At 49.4% G+C, this 27,997-nt stretch overlaps 10 protein-coding genes across 10 annotated transcripts; 2 read left to right on the top strand and 8 right to left on the bottom strand.

Annotated features, from left to right (window-relative positions):
• Nucleotides 1–337: 337 nt before the first annotated feature.
• On the bottom strand, nt 338–2,228 carry BDP55DRAFT_742356 (uncharacterized protein; the record flags this gene model as incomplete). The annotated part of the gene is made up of 2 exons (XM_060580461.1): nt 338–1,175; nt 1,206–2,228. 2 exons carry the CDS (start codon nt 2,226–2,228, stop codon nt 621–623), a joined length of 1,578 nt encoding a protein of 525 aa, XP_060430313.1. The 3' UTR covers nt 338–620.
• An 822-nt stretch (nt 2,229–3,050) lies between these two features.
• Nucleotides 3,051–4,067, top strand: BDP55DRAFT_631472 (uncharacterized protein; the record flags this gene model as incomplete). Its single annotated transcript, XM_060572285.1, has 6 exons — nt 3,051–3,194; nt 3,294–3,397; nt 3,451–3,500; nt 3,606–3,704; nt 3,733–3,865; nt 3,902–4,067. 6 exons carry the CDS (start codon nt 3,051–3,053, stop codon nt 4,065–4,067), a joined length of 696 nt encoding a protein of 231 aa, XP_060430312.1.
• Nucleotides 4,068–4,581: 514 nt separating this feature from the next.
• BDP55DRAFT_113211 (pectate lyase) lies at nt 4,582–5,786 on the bottom strand. The gene is made up of 2 exons (XM_060565401.1): nt 5,187–5,786; nt 4,582–5,122 (listed from the first exon to the last, which is right to left on the bottom strand). The coding sequence occupies exons 1-2, from the start codon at nt 5,506–5,508 to the stop codon at nt 4,725–4,727; spliced, it is 720 nt and encodes a 239-aa protein (XP_060430311.1). The 5' UTR covers nt 5,509–5,786; the 3' UTR covers nt 4,582–4,724.
• Nucleotides 5,787–8,479: 2,693 nt separating this feature from the next.
• BDP55DRAFT_662266 (pectin lyase fold/virulence factor) lies at nt 8,480–10,663 on the bottom strand. Its single transcript, XM_060574789.1, has 6 exons — nt 10,080–10,663; nt 9,681–9,946; nt 9,548–9,627; nt 9,237–9,478; nt 9,103–9,172; nt 8,480–9,037 (listed from the first exon to the last, which is right to left on the bottom strand). Exons 1-6 carry the CDS (start codon nt 10,356–10,358, stop codon nt 8,676–8,678), a joined length of 1,299 nt encoding a protein of 432 aa, XP_060430310.1. The 5' UTR covers nt 10,359–10,663; the 3' UTR covers nt 8,480–8,675.
• Nucleotides 10,664–11,323: 660 nt separating this feature from the next.
• Nucleotides 11,324–12,539, bottom strand: BDP55DRAFT_113171 (uncharacterized protein). Its single transcript, XM_060565400.1, has 3 exons — nt 12,519–12,539; nt 11,776–12,386; nt 11,324–11,686 (listed from the first exon to the last, which is right to left on the bottom strand). The coding sequence occupies exons 2-3, from the start codon at nt 12,301–12,303 to the stop codon at nt 11,483–11,485; spliced, it is 732 nt and encodes a 243-aa protein (XP_060430309.1). The 5' UTR covers nt 12,304–12,386; nt 12,519–12,539; the 3' UTR covers nt 11,324–11,482.
• A 942-nt stretch (nt 12,540–13,481) lies between these two features.
• BDP55DRAFT_662258 (uncharacterized protein) lies at nt 13,482–15,924 on the bottom strand. Its single transcript, XM_060574788.1, has 6 exons — nt 15,394–15,924; nt 15,282–15,335; nt 14,986–15,220; nt 14,236–14,876; nt 14,043–14,174; nt 13,482–13,968 (listed from the first exon to the last, which is right to left on the bottom strand). The coding sequence occupies exons 1-6, from the start codon at nt 15,508–15,510 to the stop codon at nt 13,762–13,764; spliced, it is 1,386 nt and encodes a 461-aa protein (XP_060430308.1). The 5' UTR covers nt 15,511–15,924; the 3' UTR covers nt 13,482–13,761.
• A 1,218-nt stretch (nt 15,925–17,142) lies between these two features.
• On the bottom strand, nt 17,143–18,453 carry BDP55DRAFT_113050 (uncharacterized protein). Its single transcript, XM_060565399.1, has 3 exons — nt 18,433–18,453; nt 17,551–18,365; nt 17,143–17,479 (listed from the first exon to the last, which is right to left on the bottom strand). Exons 2-3 carry the CDS (start codon nt 18,091–18,093, stop codon nt 17,318–17,320), a joined length of 705 nt encoding a protein of 234 aa, XP_060430307.1. The 5' UTR covers nt 18,094–18,365; nt 18,433–18,453; the 3' UTR covers nt 17,143–17,317.
• BDP55DRAFT_113033 (uncharacterized protein) lies at nt 18,089–19,468 on the bottom strand. Its single transcript, XM_060565398.1, has 3 exons — nt 19,329–19,468; nt 18,421–19,128; nt 18,089–18,172 (listed from the first exon to the last, which is right to left on the bottom strand). Exons 1-2 carry the CDS (start codon nt 19,353–19,355, stop codon nt 18,424–18,426), a joined length of 732 nt encoding a protein of 243 aa, XP_060430306.1. The 5' UTR covers nt 19,356–19,468; the 3' UTR covers nt 18,089–18,172; nt 18,421–18,423.
• A 1,778-nt stretch (nt 19,469–21,246) lies between these two features.
• On the bottom strand, nt 21,247–24,268 carry BDP55DRAFT_581499 (uncharacterized protein). Its single transcript, XM_060570826.1, has 4 exons — nt 23,976–24,268; nt 23,676–23,908; nt 23,350–23,619; nt 21,247–23,296 (listed from the first exon to the last, which is right to left on the bottom strand). Exons 1-4 carry the CDS (start codon nt 24,090–24,092, stop codon nt 21,556–21,558), a joined length of 2,361 nt encoding a protein of 786 aa, XP_060430305.1. The 5' UTR covers nt 24,093–24,268; the 3' UTR covers nt 21,247–21,555.
• A 520-nt stretch (nt 24,269–24,788) lies between these two features.
• Nucleotides 24,789–25,784, top strand: BDP55DRAFT_631464 (uncharacterized protein; the record flags this gene model as incomplete). The annotated part of the gene is made up of 5 exons (XM_060572284.1): nt 24,789–24,911; nt 24,991–25,103; nt 25,147–25,225; nt 25,420–25,541; nt 25,604–25,784. 5 exons carry the CDS (start codon nt 24,789–24,791, stop codon nt 25,782–25,784), a joined length of 618 nt encoding a protein of 205 aa, XP_060430304.1.
• Between the last annotated feature and the right edge of the window lie 2,213 nt (nt 25,785–27,997).

Here is a 27,997-nt window from a genome sequence, read left to right as displayed (position 1 = left end):
ACGGAACTTTACCTTTTCACTGGTCAATCACCCGACGAGTCCGTCGTCTACCGGGTTCTTGGACAACAGGATGTTTGTCATGCGAGGCTGAAGAAACATGGGAGCCAGCCGTAGGTACCAAGCCAAGCACTTGGCAGATTCCAAGGTGTTTCCTCGGAAACGACTGCATCCGTTAACGAGAGATTCGGCTGACTCTAGTCATCCTACGAGTCTTTGATGAAGCTTGGAGGTCACTTTGTGGAGATTGTATGTTTGCGAGGGATATTCACTGCAGAGGAACAGGCTATCACCGTTTGCATGTCACAGATAGAACTTATTTGGGGTAAAGAAGGCTTCATTTCAATTTCTCTATGGGGTAGTAGTTAAGTAGGTCGAGTCATTTTATGACTGACAGTGATACGCCTAGTCATTTTATGACCGGTCGTCAATAAGTCTAGACATATTGTGTCTTGCATCAAGCTGAGGCATGCGATCAATCGCTCCCGTACTCCAAAACAATCAAACCATGCAAGCGCCGATAGCTCTCAGTAGTAGTAGTAGTAGTAGTGATACCCAATCAATGAAATGAAGCCCAAACCTCCCCAACCCAATCCTGATCTGCAGACACAAGCTGCTATCCATCAGTGCTCGTCCACCAGTCCATCCAAGTCCGCATACTGAGGCTGTCCAGCGTAGTAGTTCCTGTGAGCGGCAGCCATATGTGCGTAGCAGTCGGCATCGTTGTCGAATACCTCCATGCAATACCAGCAGACGTGTGCGCCGCAAGTGCATGCCACGTGATTGCAACCTATGTATCGGTCGATGGGAATTTTGCACCTGGGGCATGGCTTGATACCGAGAGATTTTAAGACTTCTCCGTTGGCGTGATCCTCAGCCTTATCACACGTGACTTTATGATTGTGCTGAACGTGACACGATGTGCAGAGGATCTCAAAGCAGCCCATGCAGCGCTGGATGGTGCCCTTGTTGTCGGCTGCCGCGGGAGTGACCTCATAGATGCGTTCGCAATGGGGCGTGGGACAACAGTGATACGTTGCGGAGTTGGCTTGCAAGTAAGAGCTCAGAGTATTGTCGATGAGCTGGTCAACGCCGAGAGTCCCTAGGTTGGAGACGAGCTCGCGGATGGTCAAAGGCTTGCCGCATTGTCCGTTGTTGCCGAAGCATTTAATTCCGTTCTAGCTGGCGTCCTTTGCGTTGGAACTGACTGTGTGCTCGTAGCAGGTTGTGCAGTAAACGTGTCCGCAGCTGGTCTGAATCGGATGCTCTGGAGGGCAAAAGCAGATGGCACACTCTTGATCGCTGCAGTCTTTGCGCCAGGGGTCCGCGAAGTCGAGAGATTTGCTGTTATCTCCGTATGGCTCCATGAAATGGCCAAGGATCTCATCCATGTCCTTTCTGTTAGAGAGGATGGAGTTCTTGTCGACGGATTCGAATCGGAGGCATGCCTTCTCTTTGTTGGCTGTATAGATGGCCTGTCCGCGGGGAAGAATCTCTCCATCTTCCAGTGCCTTGGCCCACTGAGCTGGAATGACGTAGTCCAGGGAGAGGATGACGATCGCGTAGAGCTGCTTGATACCAGCAGCCCTCTGGATCGTGTTGTTAAGCTTTTCGACTGCCCGTCTTGCGTCGGATTCGTTGAGGAACTGGAAATGGACTTCATTGAGCGCCTCGTTGTCTCTGATTTCGCCGTTCCACGCGATGGGGCCATAAGAGGAGACCAGGTTGTTGATGGCTTGGAGCTGGGATGCGGGCTCGAGCTTGGCGTTAGGAGTGATAGAGATGTGACTGGGATGGAGTAACGCTGGGAGACCACGAGTGATGTCCAATTTGGTAACCTTGAGTGGAAGCATGCTGAGCTGGACGTATGGGCCCCGTTGTCCAGGCAAGACTTGTGCTGTAACGTATTTGCCACAAGCTTCAGCTTTCCCGTCGTTGAAGTAGCGCACGATCTCTTGACACTTTGTAGCATCACGGAAGCTGAGAGAGGCCGATGAAGTTGCGGTATACCAAAAGAGCTTGACCATGTTTGCACTCGTGAACGAGACATATTGGCTTTCGTTGTAGCTTTTTTCAAGATAGGCATTCCAGTCAGCGAGCTTGGTGGGAGGAATGACAACGCTGTTGATCTCCAGGCCAGGACCAAAGGTCACATCGACGCCAGACATCTTCTTGACAATCTGCTGTGCAGCCATTGTAGTGTTTGTAGCAGACTGAATGGAGGTAGACATCGTAGAAGAATGAATAAAAGAAGATGTAGTAGGAAGAGACAAGTACACTGATAAACAGTAGTAACTTGATCCGAAAGTGATGAGACGAAAATGCTTGGGGTTCAGGATCGTGTAGGCGTATAGTCAGAGTGGATGAAAAGTGGTGTGTAGACTGTAGAGTAGAGACGCAGACTGGGGAGGCCAACTGCTTCCAAAGGGGGGGAGGACGAGATTATATATCTTTTCCCCGTTCAGCCAAGCACCGCGAAAAAGCAAAAGGGTTTGGGACACGGCAGAGACTTCGCCTTCCCGGTACTCCAAGAATCGCTCACGATCAAGGGCTTCGATGCGTACCTTACGCCGGGGAGTGACATGTTGCCGTGGTGATGTGGGGCAGCTCAAGGTGAAGTTCACCATCAAGGTGAACCCGTCCTTACGGAGATAGCCTCGTCCCAAACTGCTCCAAAGTATGTCAAAGCTGGATTCAAATGGACGGGGACTGGACTTGATCACCACTACCGTACATATCCCGTCGAGTACGAGATAATGGCAGTATCTCAAGACGTACTTTTACCTAAGGGCAATAACAAGTCACGGACTTTTCCTCAATATTCCGCGCTAACCTCTTGCCATATCCGGTCAACATATACAATTTCTCAGATAATTCGAATATCGGAGACAATCAGAGAAATACATGTTGACGTTACCCCACACTCGATGGGATATTAATGCTTTAGTCGTTCGTATGACTCGCCCAACCGGTATGCCAACGAAGGGACGAATACTTGAACTCATAATTGAACCTGCATAGATTGCATTATCTTACAAGCTAAACGTAAAATAATGGTACATGTACTTTTAATGGCTCAGACCTTGGAACCCCCCGACTCTGAAAGCCGAAATACCGTTTGTTCCTCACCTGGGCGAAAACCTGGAGGCAGAGAGCTTCCAGAAAACAGAAGAATGATTGCTTTGAACTTCTACAAAGTGAGCCACGAGAAGCTCCACAAATGTATTAGCCATCCCAGGGTTGAAGTTGAAGTTTGTGGTTGTGTTTTCAGGAACAACGATGGATCTCACGCATAGTTGCGAACAACCTGGCGGATGCCGCTAGCCGCTCGCGGAACCTTGCAGACTGGAACCATGTTGTCGGAAGAGGGTATCTTAAAGAAATCCGGTCTTCCTTTGGGGTAAGTATAAGCCGCTTGACCTTGTGAGCTTGCTGACTGATGTTCGGCATCAGGCTTGTCGTGGAGACTGAGAGGTTGTTCACAACCTCCTATATGGCTGGCTGTACGTAGGACATCGAATAAGCCTGGGAATCATCGGGTAGAGAATAACTGTGATTATGACACATGATGACATGCTTTGGTGTCCCAATGGCTGGAGAAACTTTAGTTTTCTCCGTTACCACCGATGTTCAGGAGGAAACCGGGAGAAACATGTCCCGCCACGTTCCCCGGCTGGGACTATTGCTGGAGTTGGTTAACCTCGATGGTTTGTCACGTGAAAGAACCGTCTACAGGAACAGGACAATTCAGAATGCCCGGGCAATCATCTTTGATAGCATGTCGTAATCCTCATGCCGCCAAAAATAATGTAGAATTGAACAGGAGCAGAAATAGAAGACGGAGAAGCATTGCCCGAAACCTGGAAGTGTACGTTTTTGTCTCTGATTGGACGTAATATGGAAGACGGTATGCAAAAGGAGATACAGGCATGAATATGGATCCCTTGCGGGGTGGGAAGAAGGCAGGACGCGCGGGACTCGCTCCCCGCGCCGGTCTTACTACGGGTACGGAGGGCTCGCTGGTGGACACCAACGGGCTCTCGGGTCTTGGCCAAAATCTTACACACTAAATTCGATAATGAATCAGCGACTGTCCAGATCGAAGCTGCTGAGGCGATTGCCGAGCTTGACGGGCCCAAATTGGTGTTGTTTGGGATGACCAACCTCAACCGGGCTTGGATGTGCCCAATACCTTTGTTGACCGCAGTCATTCTAAACTCCTGTGCTCATTCGTAATAGGAGATGAAGAGGATGTCGGAAAAGACCTACTCCTGGAGCAAGATTCTGTTCAATCAGTTGGACTTGGCTTCATGGACTGTGAGATGATGGGAGATGATGGGAGGTGATGACAAGCGGGGTTTCTCCGGTCACGAGTCCTCTGGAAGAGAGGGCACGAGAGCATTTAGAAAGAGGAAAATGGGCCGCGTGAGAGATTCGATCATAAGATACCATCCAACTAGAGCCTTGAGATTAATGGTACCTTAATCAGGATTAAGCCAAGGGTAAGCTGAGTGAGGCAGAGAAGGGCACAGATCATAGGGAAGCTTGTCAGTGCAGCAATATGTATTGGCTGATGAGGCCGAGCTACTATGTACAGAGAAATTGTCCTGTCACAAAGACTAGTGTCTAGTGAGTCGGAATAAAGAAGCAAATACACGCTCAATGGGATATTGTCCCTGAAACTCCACGCTTAAACATGAAAGGACGGGAAAGCATCAACAACCCGCTTAGCAAGCAGACAAAGAAGTCTGGCCCTTGCAGTTGGCGGTGGTGCTGACCTTTGAGCTCTCGCCGCTGCCCTTGGAGACGCCCTTGTACTCCTGGCAGACCTTGGAGACGCTGGAGCCGCAAGTGCTGGAGATGGTGGCGACGTCGCCGTAGTTGGAGTTGATGCCGACGAGCTCCTTGACGCCCTTAGCCTTGACGTTCTTGACGATGACGTTGCGGGGGCCTCCGTTGTTGGTGCAGTCACCGCAGCCGCGGTAGAGCTTGCCGGCGGTGACGACGGTGAAGCCGTCGATGGTGACGGTGCCGCGACCGTTGTGCTGGACGACCTTGTCGACGGCGTTCTGGGCGCCACCGCCCTGGATGAGGACGTCACCGGTGCCGAGAGCGGAGATGGCATCTGTGAAAGGGGGTTAGTAGGCAAGTCTTGGAGGGTTCAGGAGAGAAGATAGGGGTGAACGTACCCTCGCAGACGTCACGGAACCAGACGTTCTTCAGAGTGCAGGCACCCTTGCAGTGGACACCCTCGAGCTGGTTGGCGCCAATGATGACGTTGCTCAGGGTGGCGCCGTTCTCGAGAATGAAGACGGCGGAGTCACTGCCAGTGTCGGCGTCGGTGTCGCAGGCACGGCCACGGTCGAACTCCTTGTTGGCAAAGTCCTTGGAACCCGAGATCGTGGAGGGAGCGGAGAGGGAGACGATGGAACCGCTGCGAGTGGGAATGTTGAGGGTCTGGGCGGTGGCCATGCCAGCCAGGAGGGCGGAGACGAAAACCTTAGTCTGCATTTTGAGAGATGAGGTTGGCTTTGCTGAGAGAAGCTGGGCTTGAGAGACTGAGAGAGGCTGTTGGATGGTGTCCTGAGTGAGCGTGGTGAAGAGAAAAGGGCGAGACGAACTGTGAGGATCTTCCGAGAGTATTTATGTTGTTCAGAGTCAGATCCTTAACATCATGACAATTTCAACCAGGAGGCATTCCAAGATTCCATCGCGGAAAAGGAGTTTCACATTGATCGTAAAAGTCCAGACCGTACAACACCAACTCACTAGCAACCGTCCGATATCTCCACCTACAATCATGAGAGCCAAGTGCTCAAGAATCTCCTTGGTGGAAATATCAGACGTTGGCACCGGTATACCACAAAAGCAATCAACTCTGGTACGCCGTCAATGGATCCTCGCCCGAGTACGTGGGTGGCGGCCGCGCTGCTCGCCCAAGCATCCATGCTTCTCATGTACCGATGCCCATAACCCACCAATTGGCACGTTGTGGCATGAAAGCCGTCAACCTAGTCCCGGTAGTCAAAGGCCCCAGATAGTCTATTGTATGTGCCATGTGGAGGCACTACGGCCGTGCCTAACTCCATCTGTTGTCTCTTCGACGTCTTGGGACACCCTGAGCCTTGGGGCCTGTTGGGGGCGATAGTGGTCTGTAGTGGCCGTCCTCGTGGCTTGCGGACGCCGAGGGCAAACAGCTTGGTGAAGCCAATGAGAGCACATCTCGTACGTACTTGCTGGCCTGGTAGGACTTGGCAGATAATCTACTCAATACGGGAAGGTTAGGGGGATGTCTTCAAGCACAGCCCCCTTTTGCGTGTGAGTCTCATCGGGGGTGGAGAATGGAAGAGCTACTTCCTGGCTAGGAAAAGTAGGCGATGGTCGTCTCTTCTCTGGGAAGTCGGTGGTTGAGAATGTGGATGCAGAGAGATGGCGCCCCGGGGGCTTGATTCTCCAACTTGGGCATCTAGGCCCTTCCGATGGATGCCCCGAGCCCCACGCCTGATCCAATACCAACGTATGGGTACCAAGAGGGTCAAGACCGGGGTACATTTCTGTGCTACTCGCTTTTGAGTACGGTTCTAGAGATGGATTCGAGAAGGAAGAGCATCATGCAACGCGACGCATCGCTCAAAGGGAGGGGCCGAAATGGTGGTGCAAGCCGGCAGCGTTCCCCATGAGGAAACGCTTCCCAGTGTGTGGAAGACACTATCAGAAGCGGCAGGTGGGCGAGTAGAATCCTGACGGTTATCTGAGGTTATCTGATATTATCGCGGTTGGAGTGACATTCGGATCAAAGAGGCGAGCAGAATATCCCCAACCTGCAGCTGGAAATTTAAGCCTAAACAGTAGCTTACTTGCGCACATGCAGGGCCACTGGCGTATAGGGAAAAAGGAACGCACATCACTTCGACTACCGTGACTAATCCCGCAGACATGAAGCCGGGGTCAGCGTTACTGGTGAACCGCGACACTGACAACTGGGGCGGGCATTTGTCTCGGTAGATCATAGAACGTGCTCCGGTACTGCAGTATGAATCCGGGGCTTTTCTCCGTCAAGTGTCACAGGATTGAACAAAGGTGCGCCCAGAACTCCAGAAGAGGGGCATTTGCGATGGAAAAAATAATAATGGAAATTGGACGGACGATGCCAAGAGCTTCGAGTCAAGCAAAGCGCGTCGACACTAAGGCCATTTGAGGCTCTTGGCACTGCAACCCCTTGCCAAGTCTCACCGTACCGTTGAGAGTCTTCGAGAGCAGATTGGCTCAACTTGCCCACGAAGAAACAACACTGAACATATCCCGTGTCTTGGCACCGCGCCAAGCCCCCTTCTGGATGCGATGGATGCTGTGGAGCCTGCAACTCATTGATGGAAATCTCCTTTTTCCATTGATCGGCAGCCTTCAAACCAGACGTATTTCGTCCGGTCGTGTTGGTCAAAAGGGAAGTAAGAAGGTGAAAGGGGAGACAACTCGGACGCCCGTTCTTACGTGATAAGCAAGATCGGGAATGTAACGATACGATATTTCTACCGTCTACACGACACACGTGCACTACTAGAACGCTTTCGGAGGGTTCAAATAAGCCATATAATGATTGCAATATGTGCGCCCAGGTTCCTTGGCTGGGTATCCCAAAGAAAGTGAAGGGATACCTTGACCTCGCCGCGGCATGGACCGACGACTCGAGAACAAATCTCTCAATTGCTCTAGCTCGAAGAACCCCTCCCCGTTTCCTCTAACTTAGTCCTTGACTCTTGCAATACGAGTTCATCTACAAGCGTCAAGACAGGACCTTGCGGGATGTGGGATCCAGCTTCATAAACCACAACTTGCCTAGCGTCAACATCTAGTCTGATGAGATTGCGTACTTCCATGAGCCTTGAATTACCTTTGCTGAACAAGCAGCCCTACGATTCTAGGTTCACAGCTCCGCGTTCCGCAGGCATGGGCGTCCTTTCACTGGCCCAGGTCCCCTGTGTCGAGGAGCCAAACGGTCCAAACGTCCACTTTAACTGTGGGCAGACGCTTGAGTCAGAGTTTCGGGCAGTTGTGGGTTGCGATGCGCTTATTTCGACGTACGCAATGTGCCAAGCTTTGTAAATTGAAACTCTGATTCCAGACCACAACACGGGAGCATCTGCTTGGCGAGGATCAGTGAGCTGATCAAAGCTCGCGATAGTTACGGGCCGAGATGCCACGGACTTTCGCGAGTCATTTTATTTGGGCATAGAGTGGTCACCAAACGACTTGACATAGAGCTTCACCGACACTGCGAGAGAGTCCCATTATCTCGCTGAATGAGGAACACGTACCGACAACGCATCGGGAAACTCGGACGTAGAAGTGGATAGTTGTCGACAAACAGAGGCACCATCAGAACAAATCAATTGCTCAATGAATCGTCTCGCATTCGGACGTTACCAAGCCTGCGAGGTCAAGGACATAAGCACGAGAATTCTGGATGCTGATGGAAGATAAAGCACCTAATCGAGCAAAGGTTTTGCATTTCTGTGCCCGGAGGAATCATTCGTGTGGGCTGTTGATGCGCAAGGCTTTGGCACTCAACCTCGGCTCCTCCGGAACCGCCGGAACAGCACTCCTAGCCTAACGCCCATCGATCAGAATATCTTCTGCCCTCACTCACTTTATGATGATTGAGGCCCAGACTTCTTCGCTCAGCATTCACCCGTTGCACTTCCTCCCACGCAAGGAGTCCCAGTACAGTCAAAGCCCTGGGGGTTCACGGCGTTCCCACAAAGGTATGAAGTGGCAGCAGTCCCGTTGGCAAGCTCCAGGTCGACGTCGAAGAGACCGATGTTAGTGCAAGGTGCAACAGCGCTACATTGGAGACTGGCGACGCGGGATGACTTGGTCGTGCCTACCATGCCGTCGAGGGTGATATCGCGAATTTGAAACTGCGAGTTGGTGCAGTTGCCCACCCCGGGAGCGCCGCGAAAGCGGGTGCACTGAGAGATTGCGAACGCAGCGCCGCGCATACCTTGAACGGTCAGGTTCTTAAAAGTCATATCCGATGCAACTAAAAAGATGGCGGTGAGTAGGAGGCCTTCAGAGAATGCTACATGTTCGCTGTTTCGGACTTACATCCAAGCCCGCCGCCGCCGCCATTAGGAGGGTAGCCGTTTTGGTCGTCTGTCCAAGTTTTGAAGTAGACCTGATGACGTCGTTAGCACTAACAAGGTTTATGATATCAGAAGAGAAGGGCGAAGGGGACCAACTGCATGCAACGTGTTGTCAAAGAAGCAATTCTCGACTTTCAGTCTTTCGATGGTCTCGAACTGGTCATTGTATTGTCCGATACTGCCGAGAGCAATGCCCAACCCATTGTAGAACTTGGAGTTCGTAATGCTGACATCAGTGCTGTTTGCTTTGAGAGAGATGCTATCGTCGCCACTATAGACAGTCCAATTGTTGAACTTTATGCCGGAGGAGCGGATCGTGTCAGCACCGTCCGTGTTCGCTAAGTGAGGTCAGAAAGGCTCATGCTTCTACCCATGACAGGGTCCACAGCAAAGGGTATTGGCCTTACAGCTTTGGAACCGGTTGCCAGTGTTGTTAACTAAGATGCTATCGAGGACGACGTTGTGGGAGTAGATTATGGACAGAGTCCTGCTCAAGTCAGTGATGTTTAGCTTTACGTTTTCACTAAAACATGTACTTACCACATCTGACTTCTCAGGAAGTTTACTCCCTTTACAACAGAGTTCCGCAACCCGTTGAGAGTGAGAGCATGTGGACGGCCAGGGTAATTCGAAGTGTTTGCCTGCTGTCTGATCCATTCATACCAGTAGTCGCCGTTGCCATCGAAAGTGCCTTGCCCATAACCGTTGAGACGGACATTATTGCCGCCGAGGATAAAGGCAGTGGACTGATTCTGATACCCGACGTCCAGCGAGTTGGCAAGCCAGTACGTGATGTTTGTACTCCACTATAAACGGCAGTCTCACATTAGCTGATCGCCATCAAAAGAAAGTCTTGGTATTGTTTGGCTTGGCACAACACTCAGATTACACCAAGATCGGGATGGTGAGCGATAAGCCTGCCGTGGAACAGTAACGTACCAGCAGAGTTCCCTGAAGATCAATCTCGACATCGTCCAGCCAAGTAACATTCAAAGCGGAGTTGACATAGTACGTCGTTGGTTCGAACACGACCTTGCCGCGCCGGCCGCACTGCGTGAACGCCTCGAGTATAGCAGGCGCGTCGTCGGTGGTGTTGATTCCGCTAGCCTTGACAATGCATGTCTTGCGTCCCGCGGCGTCTGTAGTCTCTTGCGCATAGATCCCGGAGGCTGAAGCAAGTAGAGTGCAAAGCACGCCAACAGCCCAGGTACGGCGCATGTTCAAACAATGTGCGACAGTTCCTTTGAGCTGAGAACAAGGGGTCCAGTGACTGAGGGGTGGAAGAGTGATGGATAACAGGATTGGCTCAGAACATCAGCTGAAAAATAGTGAGAACCCCAGGGCTACCTCCCACCGGTAAAGCGCGACGGCGCCCGAGGGTTGAATAGTTTCCTAGCATCGTCAAATCGGGCTATTCCCGGCCGAGTCTCCTCGACATCAGCGTCGTATTTTCTCAGTCGCGCTGAATTCTCGCGCAGCATTTCTTGGGGCCATCATCGGAGTTACGGAGTACATCGTTGCCGTTCGACCGGGTCGAATTCGCACGAATCATGGAGAAGGAGATCTGTTGGTGCCCACGTAGAGCGAAGAGAACTTGACCGGTCTTCTCTGCCTTAAACCGCAGAAAACCGGCCAATTCCTCTTTTCCCCCCTCCCCCCCGCCCCTGGTACCTAGTAGATGAAAGCGCGGGGGCGGGGTGATGCGGGGGAGGATTTGCATATGAGGCGGGACGTCGACAATGCTGCTAGCGGAGAGTCAACCTCCTGCATTCGAAGTAACGCTCGGGTTGACACTACAACTCACTTTACCATTATTTTCACACAGTAGAAGCTTGAAATCGATCGCCAAGCTGAAGTAGTCATTTCAAAAGCAATTGCGGGATAGCTTGCCTTGAGTTGCTGCAGCTGGTCCTGAAAGTGCTGAATCGGCCATAACGAGAGACCTAGTACCTCGGCGTGATCAATGCTGCCCGCATTAACGATACCGTTCTTGTGGCATGTTTCGATATCAAGGTTTCTCGACATGTTTCTCACTCCCCTAATTAATTTGCCCCGACCTAACGAACAAGAAATCCCTTTGCAAGTACTACAGGCCTCATTTGCTGCCCTTCATCAGCCGATTACTTAAACCATCTGGGACTCAGTCTCGTCGATTTCCTGCATAAACATTTTTGTCGCTCTTTTATCGTCTTGTCTCATCCACCTCCGCATTCTCCAAACAGTAAGCGCTGTAATGATGACAGGAAGTATGAAATACATGGCCAACCAAGGTGAAGTCATCTGGTTGCTGTCGGACGGGGTCCAGCTGAAGAAAGACATTGAGAATATGCTCTAGTCACGTATTAGCTATCATTTGCCGGTGGTCCCCTCATAGCCATTAAAAGGAAAGACGAGTCTTGTTCATAGCGACGTATAGCTAGAAAAGTCCCCGGGAGAAAGACCATTCCAAGATGCAAAATAGTCTTCATTTGACCACCATCTCTCTTCATGGCGCGAGCAATGGAAATGGATTTTTTTGAATCTCTCCTGGTATTGAAACTCGATTCCTAAAAGTGTCACTTGAATAGTTAGTCATCTGTCTTGAAAACTTGGTGTTAACGCTCCTACCAGGCACTTCTATATATTGTGGACATGCCTTTTGGGAGGCCAGTTCCATGCCTCCGAGCGCGCTATTGCATTCTTTCACTCGGATGTTGTACTCGGCGAGTATCTCTGACAATCTTCTCTTGATCCTTTCACCTGTGTCGTGCTGCTCTGTAGTATAGCGCTCGATACTCTCACTATCTTCCTTAGAATGACTGAAGGTGCTCCTTGCAAGAACCTCGGAGTGCTCGATCATCTTTACAATTTGATCGTGAAAGCATTCCAATCCAATCTTGAGAGCACTGATTTGATGCCACAAGTTGGTCGATTTCAGCATTCCGCTCCGAGTCATAGGACCAAAGTTTTCGACTTCTGACGTTGCTGCAAATGTGTTCAATACTAGCTGTCTAGAGCTCGTTCGCTCTCGGTCGAGAACATTGAAGTGACTTTTGCGTTCAAACTCTGCAAATATCAAAGGCATTAGCAATGGATATGAAGCCTGCCCTCTGAACATTTTAAGCCATGCCGTGAGTTTTCCAGCGGTCGATGGTGTGCACCCATACATCGCAGCGTAGGTCATGCGCTGATTCGGAAAGTTTGTCAAAGAAAGAGTTGCATCGTCGAACTTCCTTGGAGACGCTGTATCGGACTTGCAATTGTAGACTAGATGGGTCTGTGAGTCAGGTACTTATTGACTGGAGCGCCAAGTTTCATATCTTTGGCTACATGTAGAGGTCATAGACCAAGGTTGGTCGGCACCACCAGAAACGAGAGCCACGCAGCAGAAAAACATACCGATTGCTGATGTCTTAAATTCATCTGAGTATCATATCGCCGATCGGGTGTTGAACTTGGCAGTAGATCTCCTGCCAAGGGCAAACATCAGAGACCGATGTTGGTAAAGTCGTTCGACTACTTTAGAGAAGGTTTCTTCTGAATATGGCAAACCCATGCTTTCCCCTATCTCAGTACCTGTGTCGGGCCTCAGGTGGATCACTACAAGCAACCCCGGATGTTCCAAGCGCTCCGATAATGGCTCAACCTGCTCATAACATTTCAGAATCTCGATACGGTCGAAAAGCATGCTCAAAGTACGCGCCCCTAGAGGGGGACCTACCGATTCTAACCAGTTGACGAATTCATATTCCGTAGCTTGTTCAATATGCTCAAATCTAAATTGGGGCTCAATAGTCTGAAGTCAGTTGATTTATTGTGTTCTTCGAGAAAGGCATTGTCCGCTTACATCCACAGGCTGCTCTTGCAACCGCACAGTCTGGACTCGACAGGATCCTACTGTAACCGGTGAGATTCCAATCGACCTCACAAACTCTATGTCGCTTTTGCGGAACCTCCATTCCTGGTGGGGCCACTCCATGTTGTCCTGTGTAGTGCAAAGCGATTCTAAAGATGTTCCCCAGCTTGCGTGGGCTCATGTGGAAATGGGCCGCTGGTTATATGACCAATCACTAAGAATCGCCCCCATCAATTCAGGAAACATTGCGATGGTTTTGCTCTTTAACATGCCCGCTCCTAAATGCTCCTGCGACCTCCCTTGGCCATGACGAGAAAGCCTCATATTAGGTCTGCTTAATCCTTAGCCTAGTCCGTGATGTGCTGACTGCAGATGCAGATGCAAGCCAAGCGAAAACATGCCAACAGCCTCGAACTTCATACCAATAGACGCACCATATCATACGTCTATGTCACCGATAGCCACCCTTGCGGAGGAAGGCATGTTCCGATTTATTGCGGGCCGGAAATGACTTCAACGAGCATATCCGGACATGCACCTCTTTCATACGGTTCCTGTTGTGATATGGGCTGATGCTTTCATGGAGTTCGAAAGGATGGTCATCCATTTTTACTCGAATTCTAAAGGTCACATCGCGGACTATCCTGGGACAGAATGCCCGTCAATCCAGGCCCTCCACAGCAATCGCCATCGTTGTTTCAAGCATTCGCATTCAATCCGCACCGCACTGCAGTCATTCTTGACGCCTTGAAATCTCCGAAGCCCGCAACACTGCACACCCCCAACTCACACAATAGAGTCGCTATCGCTGTTGACCTCCCTCGCCATCTGGTCTCTAGCTTTCTTCTCTTCTGCTTCCATCCACTTTCTCATACTCCAGACAGTGATGAGTGTGATCACGATTACAAGGACACCATAGAGGGCAATCCATGGGGAGATGATTTGATTGCCATCTGGGGGGGTCCAATTGAAGAAAGACATTGAGAAAAGCGACTTGCGGTGCATCCAGTCAGCTTGCTTATTCTGAAATGACTGCTCACACACATCACAGGAATGCACAAACTTACGGCAAGAAATGTTCCAGGCAGAAAGATCATTCCTAGCAGTGAGATGCTTCTCATCTGGCTGCCATCTCTCTTCGTAGCATTTGCAATGATGATGGATACTTTGGCGTCTCGTCTCGTGTAGTAGTTTGATTCCTAGCCATCAGCGTTAGTCACGGAATCCGCTGGTCAATGTGAGAGTTTTATCTATGCTCACCATTTGTGCAGCTAGTGACATGCCGCCAAGGAGACTTTCGCAGCTTCGGATCTTGCTTCCCAACTCATCAATGATCTCGCGTAATCTCATCTGAATCTTGGCTCCTGCTCTTCGCACTTCGAGGTGTTCATCAATCTCACCGCTGTCTTCGGAAGGAGGCTTATAATACGTTGCAGCTAGGTTTTCAGAGTGTTCGACCATGTTCTGTAGCTGAATCCTGAGACTATGGAGCCCATTTTGGAGTTTACTGACATCTATCCATAGTTTGGTCGACTCACAATCTCTCGTTCGCAATACGGGCTCAGAATCCGCCTTCTCGGAGATAGAATTCTGGTCTTCACCTCGAAGTTTGGATTCCAATTCCAAGATGCGTTGTTCGAGCGATGTTTTCTCCATGTCAAGCAAATCCAACAGACGTTTGCGTTCTAGTTCTGCGAATATTACTGGCATGATAAGAGGATGCAAGGCCTGTCCTCCAGTATTTTTCAGGCACTTGACAGTCAAGTCAAGGACGGGTTGTGTACAGCCGTACATGACTGCGTATGCTGTGCCACGAGTTGGAAACGAAGTCACTGATAATGCAACATCGTTTGGACTATTCAAGACCGGTGGGTTTTCGGTATCAGACTTGCAATTGTAAACTGCGCTTCTCGTTAGATCGCCTCTGGAATTCACAATGACAAGTATCCGATGAACAAGAAAAATGAAAAGCGCTCAATGACAAGGACTGGGTTCTTCTAGACTTCTCACCTGTAGATGCTAAGGGTGTGAGACCGCCCTCCCACGCCACAGGTTTGTGAGTGACGAGGGCTGTTGAGGCTCTCTTGAATAGAAGAGACAGTGAACGGTGCTGATAAAGCTTTTGAGCCACTTTTTTGAAAGTACTCTCTTCGTATGGCAGTGACCTAGCACCTCGCGGGTCGGTCGTGTTCGGCCTATGATGCATCACAAGCACCAAACCCGGCAACTCAAGCGGTGACTTCTCCTACAATATGTGAATTGAGCAGGCCAACCCGAGTGAAATCCAAGATTGGTTGTTGACTTACCGATTCTAGCCATTGGAGAAATGCATCTTCTGTTGTGAAGTCCAAGACATTCGGCTTTCAGACGCGGTTAGCTTGACTTGGGCCGGGCGGAAGAAACGAGCTGGGAACTCACGCGTTTGTCAGCCTTTCGCAAAATCACAGTCCGTATTTTGAAAGATCCTTCAGAAGAAAATTCAAGCGATCCCAGGTCGCTTTTGAGAAAGTCTAGTCTTTGAGTTATCCACTCCATCGTGGAAACGAGTGACTCGCGACCTCAGCATCTGAATCTATCAGGCAGAGTCTTACAGTTGGGCGTTTACTATAGCTTATACGTGAAAAAACCACACGTATTGTCGGTCAAGAATTCTGGCGTGCATCAAATGACTCGTCAGTGTGTGTCGTAGGGATACCCAGCTGTCCGGGCTTGTGCAACGGAATTCCCTTGACCCCGCCTTGGACTCTTCGTGGATTGAAAGCCCAGAATTGCGTTCTACCATACCTGCGCCATGATGACTGCAGATTACCTGCTCAACCAACTCAATCAGGGTGACATTTCCGCTGCAGCTCTTGCACGCTACTCGATGGGCTGTTCTTAGCTGCACTACTGCAAGAACAGTAACACCGACAATGAGAGTCTATGTAGTGACAGATAATATGCCGACTCTCAATTATGCCTTGGCACGCAGCCTGCTGTTTTAGTGCAGCTTATCTGGTGCAATGGACGTGGGATAGAAGTCGTTTGCAACCCTGCCCGACGGCCCAACACCCTTTTGCTCCCACCGGTGAAAGGACATGTGATGATAAGCCCTTTGCCCGGCTATGGCCCCATGTATGCGTGCGCCTGTAAAGATGCTTCGGAAACTCAGCCACTCATCCATCTGGCTGACACCGAAGTCAACTTCAATGGTTCGCAAAACAAACAATTGCACTTTGCCTCGCTGGAGCCTGGAGAGCACACGGCTCTGCTGACATAGACCAAAGTGCGAGAATTTGAAGTGTGCACCCTCTTGGTATAACTCGCGAGGCCTTCACTAGACAACAGATTCTCCAGCCTGGAAACTTGTATTTGTATTCTGAATAGCCCGTCGTTGCTTTACATGGATGACACCAATATCCGATCTTGGGCATCAAGGCTCAAGAGCTACATCCCGGGTTTCGGCAAGCGAGACAAAATGGATAACACCGGCAAGTTTGTCGCGACCGACAAAATAATCGATCGATATGCAGACACGAAGGTTTTGCAGCAAACGCTTTTGAGCTTCAAGTTTCCCAAGAACACAATCAAGATGAAGGTAAGACGATGCCGAGTTCACCAGTTCCCCGCTTTAGACAATTTACTGATCACTGGTTTAGGCAACAAAGGTTGACTGCGTCGAGGTTCAGCTTCCTCGCAAGTTGACCCCGGTGAGTCCAGATATTTCTTGCATTGAATTTTACTCAGGTCGCATTACCGTCTAACCCGTAACTAGGAGGAAATGGAGAAAGTTCATGTTGATCTCAAGAAGGCCAAAGAGGAGCATGACGACGAAGAAGAAGAAGAAGAGTAAAGTTAATGTTGACACTTGCAGTGCTGGAAATGGATATTGAGCGCTTTGCCCATCAGTTTGGGGATGACATGATGATACTGGGTTCAGACGCCCTATTGGTCATATCATCGACGAGTGGGGCGCATGCATGGCGCCTCCTCTCAGTATGCACCAGCAGCTAGATACTAGTAGACGTTCGTGGAACTGAAATACAAGTGATTTGTCCCTGGTCGACCCCAAGGAAGCCTGGCGATACAAATGTCCACATTGACCATCTTTTAAGAGAAACAGGCATGCAGCGCGTTCTACATACTATCCCCTCACACTTACCGCGTTCAAGAGTGAAGCGGGGGTTTCCAATCCTTGAGTGCCACGTCTCTGCCATATCTCGCATATCCAAGGTTGGGGTGCTGCAGCATCCGGTCTTCCACATTGCATTTGCAGGCATCTCGGAACCACCAGGGAAGAACTTGGTCCATTCGTCCATGAACGCGCCAGTCGGATGGACGCTCCGAGTCTCGACTCCCTACTTTACTCTTTGAAGCTCTGCTTCCATGCCTGCAAGATATCTCGAACCTCATTCGAGGCTGCTCGCGTACTGCCGTCGATGAGCAGCATTCTTGACTGGACGAGAGTAAGAAATCTTTCCAAGTCCTTTGTGCATCGTGCATGGTTGCGGAGATGTTGGAATTGCTGACACCAAATTTCCATCAGCATCACAAAATTGGGCAGAATCGTGGGTCATTTGATGTTGAAGCACTCACCGAAATAACCGAGGGCTTCAGATCTGCGACAATCGTCCGAGGAACTCTTCTTGGCCGCCACCACCATACCCCTCGATGCACCCTCTTTTTGAAGAATGTATCTTCCAGTACCGGGGGAAACTCTGGGTCGACATCGACCTCGTCTGTCTCTAGAAGGCGGCTTTCGCGGAAGCTCTCGACTCCGCCCCACCCCTCTATTGCCCAGGTGATGAAGTCGAGAAACAGGCATCCCAAGCACCATATGTCGAACGGCTCATCCACTGTGGATCCCTTAAGGTCTCTTTCGGGCGGCCGGTATGTCTTTGTCTCGGCCTTCTGCTTCGGACGAATCGAAGAGCCCCGATCAAAAGGCTTAGATAGACCAAAGTCCGTCAGCTTCAAATCGTATGAGACCTTGCCGCCCTGGGACTTTCGGAAGCAGACGACATTCTCTGGCTTGATATCGAGATGAAGCTGCGCCTCGGAAGAATGCCCCCCTTCTCGGGAATCATAGCCATGTACCGTGGCTAAGGCGTCGGCTATGTAGTAGCATTGGTCTATCATCCATTGGACCGAGTACCAAGGCGGATAATGCTCAGTAGAATCATGATATAAGTCATGATCTTCCCATAGGTCAAAGAGACTGCCACCGTCAGCCCAAGGGAACAAGAGATAAAATCGATTTCGGTGTGTGAAAGCAGAAAGCAGCGGTGTTATGCGGGGATGGGTTGTTCTTTGGTTGGCAGCAATCTCATCCCTGAATGAAATTTTGGCGGCCTTGATCGTGTGCCCCTTGTCGATGATCTTCAAAGCGAAGTATTCTGCCAGTGGTTCGTCTTGCTGAGAAACGAGAAGTCATTAGTAATGTGGCTTGAGTGGTGATTGGCTGACCTGCTAACATGCATCTAATAAATCGTGATGATCTCCGTGAATCTTCATCTTTTGCACGAACGAAACTTGGCCATCAAGTATCTCCCGCTGCATGTTGATCTCTGACCACGGCAATGTGATTTCATCATGCAATGTATGGTAAGCCTGCTTGTTAGTATTTGGGTCCGATTTACTAAAGTACGGAGATCTCATATGCCATTGCAGTTGGTGGAATAGTTCCTCGTCATGTGCGTTTAGGGCTTGCAGGACTTCTCGAAGAGCCTCAGCAGCCCGAGAAAAGTAGGTTGGCGAGGTCGGATCGCTACATGGCCAAGCTCCATCGCAAATATGAACCGGCGATTGGTAAATTTTCAATATTACTTCCTGTTTACCGAGTAAGAATAATGTTGCAAAGATTATTCTTAGTCCTGTACATAGAGCATCGTCACAGAGGCATTGTTCTTGCTCGTTGGGAGTAACAAAATGTGCAACATCGGCAACTTTAGTCTCATCAGAAGAAATAAATGTCCTTAGAAAGCTTGAGACATTTTCGTAGTTGAACTGAGACATCAAGCTGCCGCGTGGAACGAACCGATTGCGTTTGTTGTTGAGATCTTGGCGTGAAGCACGTAAGAGGATGCAGGCGATAACATCCCTAGCGGCGCCGACATCGAATGATCGAGGCAGTGATCCAGCTCGATTCTCGAGGACCGGACTCGTTATGGAGATCTGTAAGGTATTTCTTAGCGGCCAGTAGTAATGTGAAAATCGGACAAGTGCAGAATGGTTGCTTTTAACCCGTAACAGGCAGCGCTATACGCACGAAGCACGGAGGTGGATTATTTGCTGTGGCTGCAGCGCGCATGCCTCTTTGTCGTAGTGCAACGTCTAAAAAACCGTCCAACGCATGCAGTGAGATAGCAACCCACCTGTTCAAGTCCTGAGGAAAGCTCCATGATAGGTTATGCCGCGAGGAACTAGTTTGGTGTATTCATGAAGTCGAAGACACAGTACCGGCTCATTCGGGATTGGATGGGGTTGGGAAGTGTAGATCAAAGTAGTGGTCATGATCTACGAAAGAGTTGGACATAGGCTTGTTTTTGATTCTCGAGTTCTGAAAATACCGCGGGACTCGGCAGTCCTTTGCTGCCTGTTCTAGCGCAGCATTGTCATAGCCACCGCCATGCGCAGCTGACGGACACACCTTCTTGCCAATATGCAGATTCAGACGTGAGAAACGTGACGCAAAGCTCGAGGCAGGCCCCGGAATTGGCGGCTGTAAGCAGCACGCTCATCATTCATTTGTCCGAAGAATGATAACGAGATTCTGGTTGGTCTACGATAAGATTGGGAAAATGTGGGAGTACGGACATGCCGCATGCTTATGTGGAACATCCACACCATAATTAATCGCCAACCCCTCAGCCTGCTGCACCACACCACTACCATCCAAGCCGTGTTTCTGCCTGATAGTAAATATACAGCCAGACATACAGAATGATGCCACCGTTGATCAGCAATGCCCCGCACCGGCAGACCATGCACTCAACTACCTCCTAACAAGCCCGGTATACCGAACAACAAGGGTGGTGCAATGCAGCAATTCAGTAAGAATGCAACAGATGCCGGAATCGTTAACATGTAATTTGATGGGATGCTCGGCATCTACCCATGATGGAGGAGAAGCAAAACGAGTTATGAGAGGTCTTTCTTCTCCCTTGCAAGACAAAATTACTCGCTCAGTGAAACATACCTTAGTGACAGTCTGATACGTGTAGGTGGGGGAGTCGAGCTGGTATTACTTCAAGAGGTCCTACAGTCGTTTTAAATCCCGTGAAGCATCCTCGTCATGTTTTTCTCAGTGACCAAGCCATACTTCCGAGCACATCAAATAAGACTCTGTTACGGTGACTCCTCGAATCGACTATCTACAATCGCTCCAATGATGAACTACCTCACCGCCTTATTTTCGTCCTCCCCAAAGCCAACTTATCCTCGTAACGACAATTTCAGCCACTCTCAACCATCTACTAGACAGAGCACTGGCTTTTCTTCAACGGCGACTTCTTCATCAGCATATAGCCGTAGTTATGGGCAACAAGAAATAGCCGGACGATTTATCAGCAAGAGGAAGCTCCAGAAACTCTTGAAAGATCAATTTGGAAATGACTATCAACTGCATGTATGTGTCAGGAAAGCCTACGGCGACCTAATTTTTGCACAAGGGTAACGATGAAAATTTCTAATGCTTCTGTTACGACAGATGAGGTCGAACAATTACCGTCTATACGCGAGGAGACCGCTGAGCGAGGAAGAGATTCTAAGCTGTTGCTAATTAAACTCTCATTTGGAGTGTTCTGACTTCATTCCCACTGCGAGGTTTCCGAAATCCATACTTCAATTCTCTTGATGGCCCCCGGTTCGGAAGTTTTGGATTATCAGCGTTCGTGAGAAAGCTAGGTCTGAAAGGCGCTCTTGGCCGCACAAGCTGCCATTCCACCTACTTCAGAGGGCCGGTCGACTTCATCCAACTCCGCCTTAGTCCCTACATCATAGACGCAGAACAATGCATGGTGTTTCATTCCATCCCAGTCGATAGCTTGCCATGCTGACATGTGTATCAACTAAAAGACCACGGTGTTGATTCAGTGCATGACGAGTCGCCGTCAGGACTCCAGGGTGCATATGATGGAGAGCTTTCAACAGCATCTATTCTTCAAGATATTTATGTCAGTTAGCACGACACAATTTTGACCATTTTATGAAGTATGGCACAGAGAAGAATAATCAAATGATAGCGGCTGAATGTTTTTGTTCAACTCAATTAATCAGAATTTGAAAATAGTATCTCTTCCGAGCGATGCAACATAGGGGAAGGTTAACGATTAGTAGCCTGGTGCCCCCTTTATAATGTACTCCCTGGGCAACAAGATCTATGGTGATGTTTTGGTATAGCGTCCAACCATTTTCACACCCGAATGGTTTACATAGAGGTTCTCAGTCTCTTTATGATTTGAAACGTCAGAATCCACTTTCACAACCCAGAGGAACCATTTCCTCCACAAAGGAGGCCCGCGACCAGATATCCATGTTCATGAAATACCTCGAACACATGTCGGGTGCCATGACCCCCACCATACCGTGAATTCCGGAAAACTATCCACATGGTGTATGCCTCTGCATCATATCTTCTCTGAGCAGTGGAGTCTCAAAGTCGTCAGTCTCCTCTTCCAGCCATTTCAAGAGAGAAGATACCTGAAAGTGGTCAGAGATGTTGGGATCGAGATTAGTGACCTTGCGGTATGAGTGTACCTCTGTTTGGATCGCCGCCCAGAGAGTGCCCAGATTAGGGTTGATGGGGGTGCCAAAGCTTTCGTGAAACTCCTCGAAGAGACAGTCAACATACAAAACGTGGTCCTCGTCGTCGTTCGGGTTCTCGTTCTCCCTAGTCTCGCTACGTTCAAAATCCTGACAGGTGCTGACTCGTTTGCTGAACTTTATGAAAGGGCTGTCTCCTTGCGATGATGGCGTTGCGTGACGAAGAATCAGCACGAGGCACCTCCAGCCGATCTTACAAGATGGTCTCCAATCATCTTTGATTTCTTGTGGGACCTCTTCTGCCAACTCCATCGCGGTCATGGGTCGATGATAACAACTTCCCTCACCTGGAGACGAGAACATGTCAAGCACTGATAGATCCGCTACTTGGGCAGCATCAGCTCCTAGTGCCAAAAGGCAAACTAGACAAGCCATTGCTCCAAATAGCGTTTCACCATTCTTGCCGTTCTCTGCCAAATGAAATGCAACGGCAACAAGAGTATGCAACGAGCCCAGCTTCATCTCGAGCCCACAGCTGGTACAACGCCGTCGGAACAGACCGCTGTAAGCGTTGATGTCCGGCGCCGATGGTGGTAGGAAGATCGCAATCATGTTGTGGCATATAGCCTGCACAGAACTGTGACAAAAGGCATGCTTCCAATGTGTGGGGACCTGAGGTTGTCCAGACCTATAAAGGTGTCGTATTGCTGGCGAATCAGCATCCCATCTGCCGCAAATATCCTTCTCTTCACCCGGGAAACGAGTACAATCAACAAAGCTTGTGCTCACGTTGACAGGTGGACAGTCCGTGTGGGAACGCAGAATCGAAATCATGAGAGCATCTAGAACAGTATGTCCATTGGAGTCAAGGTTTTTCAATGCGATCGGATACGTCCCGTCCAGGGCCTTGGTAAGGCAGCAGAGAACGAGGCAGCAGATATTACCTCCGTCGACGTATGATGCTGCGAGATGATATGGGTGGATCTCTGCGAAATCAAGGTCGGGTCTGGACCCAGCTTCGTGCCGAAGCTTCGTGAGAAGGTCCACATTGCCAGTCATGATCGCAAATGCCCATGAATCTAAAGCAATTTGCTTGAGTGATTTAGATATGACCTCCGCAACAACCTCGTTGCTGATCGGCACTTCATTTGGTGCAATGGCGCTGAATCGGCTTGATGTTAAGGCTTCCTGGATGGTACTCTGGTAGGACCGAGCCGTTTGAGAGGTAGGCCATTCGGTCCAAGACGATTGATCCCCCAACTCAAAGGTAGCTTGCTCCATGGGTGGCAAAGGTGGTGTGGAGTCATCGTCAAAATCTACCGTGTCTTCGTGGTGGATTACCCAACGACAGAGATCTGTCGGTCGTGGGTTCTCGGTTAGGGGGGTTTCCTGTGGTAATGAATTAGAGACGCTTGCGAAAGGCGACATCGAATGAACGGCGTCAGGTGTCTCAGTGACGCCTAAGCCAATGGTGACCTCTGAGATCAGTCCCGCTGTCCATTCTTGGGGGCCAACCCCCCAGAACTTGGCTGTCATGAAGCAGTACATCCAGTAGTCATGAAGCCAGTCAGAGATGGTTCTTGAAGGCGGTTAGCATCCAAATCATATTGAGGATATTAATGATATCGCTACCTTCTATCATTGCTGTTGCACCCGCTCAACAACTCTTCCCTGCGGCCCTGTAGAAGCAGGCTGGACCGGTCTAACAAGGTCTTCCTCTGAATCAAAGCAGAAGTCGGAGTGATGATGTCTGATATTTCGCCCCGGCCAGCTGATGTGTCGGGGCTATTGACGTGAAGGTACTGCGGGGTTGGTGGGTTGTAGCTGAATGGAGAAGCATGATTGTCCTGCGTCGCGAGGGAAGCTCGGTAGGCTGCGTATGGGAGGTTCCATTGCGATATTCTATAGTCATGTTATACCCTGATCTGTTAAGATTATGGTGAAAGGTGCTAGCTTACATGCCAGGCGTCAATGGCGGAGCAGAGTGGTGACGAATTGTATCATTGATGAATCGCTTCACCTGTTTGCTGTCCACAGGCTTCATGAAATCTCCTTGTCGAATCTCCACGTCTGAGACTCTCCCCCCCGGTCGATTGCGTTTCCCTATAGCTGTGATGACAGCTGTCTTCTCTTCCTTCTTGTATTTTTTCTGATGTCCCACTGGCCGAGGCGATAGCGATACTGGGCGGGTCTGTTTGTGGCGTACGTTAGATGACAAGGTTGTACAGAGGCCATTCTCGGGGCAAAGATTGACCTACGATGCATCGAAGCCATGGTGCTTCTTCATGAACTCGGAAAGTTTTGGGAATGTGGGAGGGCGACTTGAAGCACCCCCCAAAAAGGCCTCGATGATGATTTTCTTGAGGGGCTCCCATCGTTGATCGTAAGGGATGTCATGAAACGTGGCCTGGGAGGGCAGGTGAAAGGTTCTCGGGGTGTTCATCACTGCTAAGAATAATTGAGGCAACAGTGATGCTTGTTATTATCTGAAATGAATCCAGTCTCGATTGCGGTTGGAACAACTCAAGATGGATGCAAGAACATGCTTGGGGGGGGGGGGGGGGGGGGGGCAATTGATGAATTCAGGGAACGAAGAAGAAAGACGACGGCGGAAGAACCAGTATCGATGGGCATATGAATGAAGAGATGAGATAAAGTGCCTCGAAGAAATGAAAACCTATGGGTTTATTGAATCGACTCGTAGTGGTTGCCTCGAGGGATAAGGCAACGGGTGCCTACCACACTGCGTGTTGTGTAACTCACAAAAGGCAACTCGCCAATCGGGAGCCTAGGAATTCCGCTTCACTCGCACAGCTGTTGTGGCCAAGCCTCTGGAAGTTCCAAGACAAATCCAATTAAAGGCTCTACAAAAGGAGACAGACCAATCAGTCTGGGTAGCGACAGCGACAGAAACCCACTCATGTTGGCTGGCAGTTGCGCTTCCAAGGGGCTCTGTCAGTGTCGTATGCTTAGCTGTCACGCTGTCCCTTTCTCAGTCTACCGACGCCCCGTCTTGTTAGACCTCACCAGCGAATAGCCGGACAGAACAAAAGGTCACTAACCAATGAGAAATGTCAACCCCTGTATTCTCTAAACCGGCTGATCCATCCATCTTGCAAACCGAGACTAGCGCGGTCCGTCCCTACAGGACCTGGGCGGAAGCTGCTTCCTACAACGACTGTCGTGAACAAAAGGTGAACATCCAGTAGGATGGCAGCGTTCCTAAATGCTGGTACTTACTCGCTGTTACTTCATAACGACTGTAATCCAAAGGTCCTGGGCACCTACTTCGTGGTGATCCTTTGGCCTGGCCACGATGTTCCAGTAACACCATCGACAAAAGGTGAGCGACCAATGGCGTTCGATCTTGACAGGAAAAGTGGAGAGTGAGTCGACCTTGAGCTCGTGAAACTTAGCTCCTCTGCGCAGATCTAGGCTGGATGTTCCTGGTATTGCTGCATTTATGGTCCCTTTCTTCGTTTGCCTGCGAGTTAAAGGACGAATCTTGGTAGGGCGGCGCTGTCCAGGTTTGAATGTAGGCAGACCTGACGGTTGTTGGCTTGAGAGCCTAGAGGCTCCCAGAACGATAAATATATTGTTCGTTTCCCCCAATTCTCATCGGTCTTTATGATCGTTATCCATACCTTTTGTCTTCGCTCGGCTTGAGTGATCGTTTCTTCTACAGATTGTCCAACTGTGCAGATCTCGTATCATTTACAAGACTGCTGTGCTCCTTTTAACCTGACCATTTCATCTATTGAGCCATCTGAGCTACAAAGCCATCTTTTAGTTATGGGATCTTCACGCAAGAATAGCCAACCCGCGTGAGCTTTTGTCTCTGGTAGCTACCTGGTCTGACATACCATACTAATTGTGAACTTATAAGCCCCGCCCCTTCCCCGGTCGACGACGAAACGTCGAGCATGACCGCCCGCTCCGGGTCGCCATCCAGATCTAATTCGAAGACGACAAAGAAGAACAAGACTGGTCATAGGAAGGGAAAGAAGAGCAGCAAGAATGAGCATATAGACGAGGATATATCCTACATGGGGACACAGTTCACGTAATGGGTCGTTGGTTACAGAGGACGGAACATTGTACATTGAAGGACGCAACTGTACCACAAAATGCTAGTAGCGCTTGCGGAAATGGGCCAAATACACACCACTTGATTGAAGCTTCCCATTAGGCTAGACTGTGAGAATCAATTTAAAGCCTCCTCCAGTCCGTGTAGCAATACGCAATAGCTTCTGCCGCGTTGTGATATGATTGGGGAGGCTGATTCAAACAAATATGATCATTGATACGTTTGTAGCAGCCCTAAAATGTTGAAGCAGGCTTAGAAGCGACCGCCTAGTCTTTTCACTGTTGGTTGATATCAGATAAGCAACGTACGCTGAGATGTTGCAAGCACAAGGTTCGACGCGCAGGGGATGATTCCACTCCGACTCAATTGGTCTACCTTATTCTATTAGTGAACAATAACTGTTGGTCTCACATAGTGTACTGTAACAAGTATCCAATCATACTCATCGAACCTACAAATAGATTCGCATGAATACGCAGACCTAATTCATCCATAACTCAACGTCAAGACGAGTAAGTTTTTTGTCGACCAGAGTTCACTCCACGCGATTGGCAAGGCCACTGTTGGCATAAAGGTACATGCAAGTTGTAGGTGGACGACGTGCCACCATTGGAGAAAGGCTCTGAGGTAAGAACACTGATTGATTACTACGTAAGTTAGATGTCCTAATTACTGAAGACCTGTTTTGGTGACTACGGGCTAGTAAACTTACTGAAGCAACGGAAATTTCGAGTTTCTCTCGACCTGACATTTCGGCTTATTGTGTTAATTGATATGTGCCTCCTGCTCCCCTCTGTATTCACCACCTCATGGGTATATAGCTAAACTTGCCGACCGTGATCTTGTGGCCATGTGCTAGGTAAGATGCAGAGATGCTGTTAGAGCCAAAAAACTTGCCATGCATTGAGGCTCAGAGACTATGCCCGACTGCGGATGGATCCTGACAAAGCAAGGACACGAAAGGTTCGACGTGATTGCCAAATGGATAGTAAATTGAGATTGGTATTTGCGGCTTTCATCTCAAGGCGTGATGATTTGAATAATCTTAGCTTATTATAAGTCGTGCGTCTCAAAGTACAAAGTGAGGGTTGTCTGCTTTGCTGGCAGAACGGACGGAGTGAAACCGGACGAATACACGTCCAGATTTAGCCGTCAGGCTCAATGGGAACCGTCGTGTCGCGACTCACCAATAGAGTTTTGCCAAGTTGACATCGGGATGATTATTTCGACATTCTCTTGTTCACCCGACGGACCAATGCTTAAAACAAATTACCAACGGCTTTTGTGGACATAGCAACAGCTAGAATGGCTAGAATGAATTTCTGGCAGAAACTGAGTCAGGACGCGAGTTCCAATTACACTTCATGGAACCTTACAGCCCGGAGGTTCACGAGGACTGATAAGTAATGCCTAAAAGTTGATTATTATTCACGCTCAGTTCAATCTATGTGGCCAAGGGTTTGCCATGTAACACGTTCAAGGATATTCACAGCGCGACTCGTGCTGTAGGCTAGTCCCATTTTAGTTGCTACAATTGACAATTTGACTTGAGTCTTCGTCCAAATACTAAGCAAGTAAGATTGACCAATACGAATTGACAAAATCTCTCTTTGAAATGCATATAACTCAACTCTTTCCTCTAGCAAGAACTACTTGAAAGACCTTCTCAACCACCACAATCATTTCACATCATCTTAGCCAACTGCGCCATCGATCCAATCACCAGCAACACAATCACCATAACTATAGTTAACCGTTCAAAATGAAGTTCACTATCTTCTTCACTGCCTTCGCTATCATCAGCGGCGTGGCTGCAAAGGTGATCCCAAGTCATTCTGCAACAGAAATTTGCTGTAAGACAGTTGGCATAGATACAAAGTTAATTCGTGATTTAGGACTGCTGCTGCAACGTTCTGCCAGCCAACGAGTGCGATTGCAACGGCCCCTATGCCGACAACATCAACTGCGACGAGATCTGTCGCATCAGGAACAGCTTCAGCTGCTGAGCCATTTTAGATTTGGGATGGGCTGATACCATCCAAACTCTGGATTGTCTGGGATAGACACTGGTTGGAGTGGAAGATGTGGGATGCTTTGTCAAACAGGAGGTTTGGGTATATCAGTGCCAATAAACAATCCATTCATTCAGCAGTCCCATTGTCAAATGTGTGACTATTTTCCAGAATTTGGAAA

This window comes from Colletotrichum godetiae (genome assembly GCF_030913485.1).
Source record: "Colletotrichum godetiae strain CBS 193.32 chromosome Unknown BDP55scaffold_18, whole genome shotgun sequence".
Taxonomy (NCBI): domain Eukaryota; kingdom Fungi; phylum Ascomycota; class Sordariomycetes; order Glomerellales; family Glomerellaceae; genus Colletotrichum; species Colletotrichum godetiae.
This window is presented reverse-complemented; position numbering and strand designations above follow the sequence as displayed.

Excerpts from the sequence above, each read along its gene's own strand:
- BDP55DRAFT_113171 (XM_060565400.1), bottom strand. The coding sequence starts at position 12,303 with ATGACCTACGCTGCGATGTATGGGTGCACACCATCGACCGCTGGAAAA. Across the intron at positions 11,687-11,775 it reads TGGAACTGGCCTCCCAAAAG|GAATCGAGTTTCAATACCAG; the intron begins GCATGTCCACAA and ends TGACACTTTTAG.
- BDP55DRAFT_581499 (XM_060570826.1), bottom strand. The coding sequence starts at position 24,092 with ATGGGAGCCCCTCAAGAAAATCATCATCGAGGCCTTTTTGGGGGGTGC. Across the intron at positions 23,909-23,975 it reads CACCATGGCTTCGATGCATC|ACCCGCCCAGTATCGCTATC; the intron begins GTAGGTCAATCT and ends CGCCACAAACAG. Across the intron at positions 23,297-23,349 it reads TGCAACAGCAATGATAGAAG|AACCATCTCTGACTGGCTTC; the intron begins GTAGCGATATCA and ends ACCGCCTTCAAG.
- BDP55DRAFT_662258 (XM_060574788.1), bottom strand. The coding sequence starts at position 15,510 with ATGGAGTGGATAACTCAAAGACTAGACTTTCTCAAAAGCGACCTGGGA. Across the intron at positions 15,221-15,281 it reads TTCTCCAATGGCTAGAATCG|GAGAAGTCACCGCTTGAGTT; the intron begins GTAAGTCAACAA and ends CACATATTGTAG. Across the intron at positions 14,877-14,985 it reads CACACCCTTAGCATCTACAG|TTTACAATTGCAAGTCTGAT; the intron begins GTGAGAAGTCTA and ends CGAGAAGCGCAG.
- BDP55DRAFT_113211 (XM_060565401.1), bottom strand. The coding sequence starts at position 5,508 with ATGCAGACTAAGGTTTTCGTCTCCGCCCTCCTGGCTGGCATGGCCACC. Across the intron at positions 5,123-5,186 it reads GTTCCGTGACGTCTGCGAGG|ATGCCATCTCCGCTCTCGGC; the intron begins GTACGTTCACCC and ends CCCCTTTCACAG.
- BDP55DRAFT_113050 (XM_060565399.1), bottom strand. The coding sequence starts at position 18,093 with ATGATAGACCAATGCTACTACATAGCCGACGCCTTAGCCACGGTACAT. Across the intron at positions 17,480-17,550 it reads TGAAGCCCTCGGTTATTTCG|CAATTCCAACATCTCCGCAA; the intron begins GTGAGTGCTTCA and ends ATTTGGTGTCAG.
- BDP55DRAFT_662266 (XM_060574789.1), bottom strand. The coding sequence starts at position 10,358 with ATGCGCCGTACCTGGGCTGTTGGCGTGCTTTGCACTCTACTTGCTTCA. Across the intron at positions 9,947-10,079 it reads ATCTTCAGGGAACTCTGCTG|TGGAGTACAAACATCACGTA; the intron begins GTACGTTACTGT and ends TGCCGTTTATAG. Across the intron at positions 9,038-9,102 it reads CGGCGGCGGCGGGCTTGGAT|TTGCATCGGATATGACTTTT; the intron begins GTAAGTCCGAAA and ends CCATCTTTTTAG.
- BDP55DRAFT_113033 (XM_060565398.1), bottom strand. The coding sequence starts at position 19,355 with ATGGAGCTTTCCTCAGGACTTGAACAG. Across the intron at positions 19,129-19,328 it reads TTTCCTCAGGACTTGAACAG|ATCTCCATAACGAGTCCGGT; the intron begins GTGGGTTGCTAT and ends AATACCTTACAG.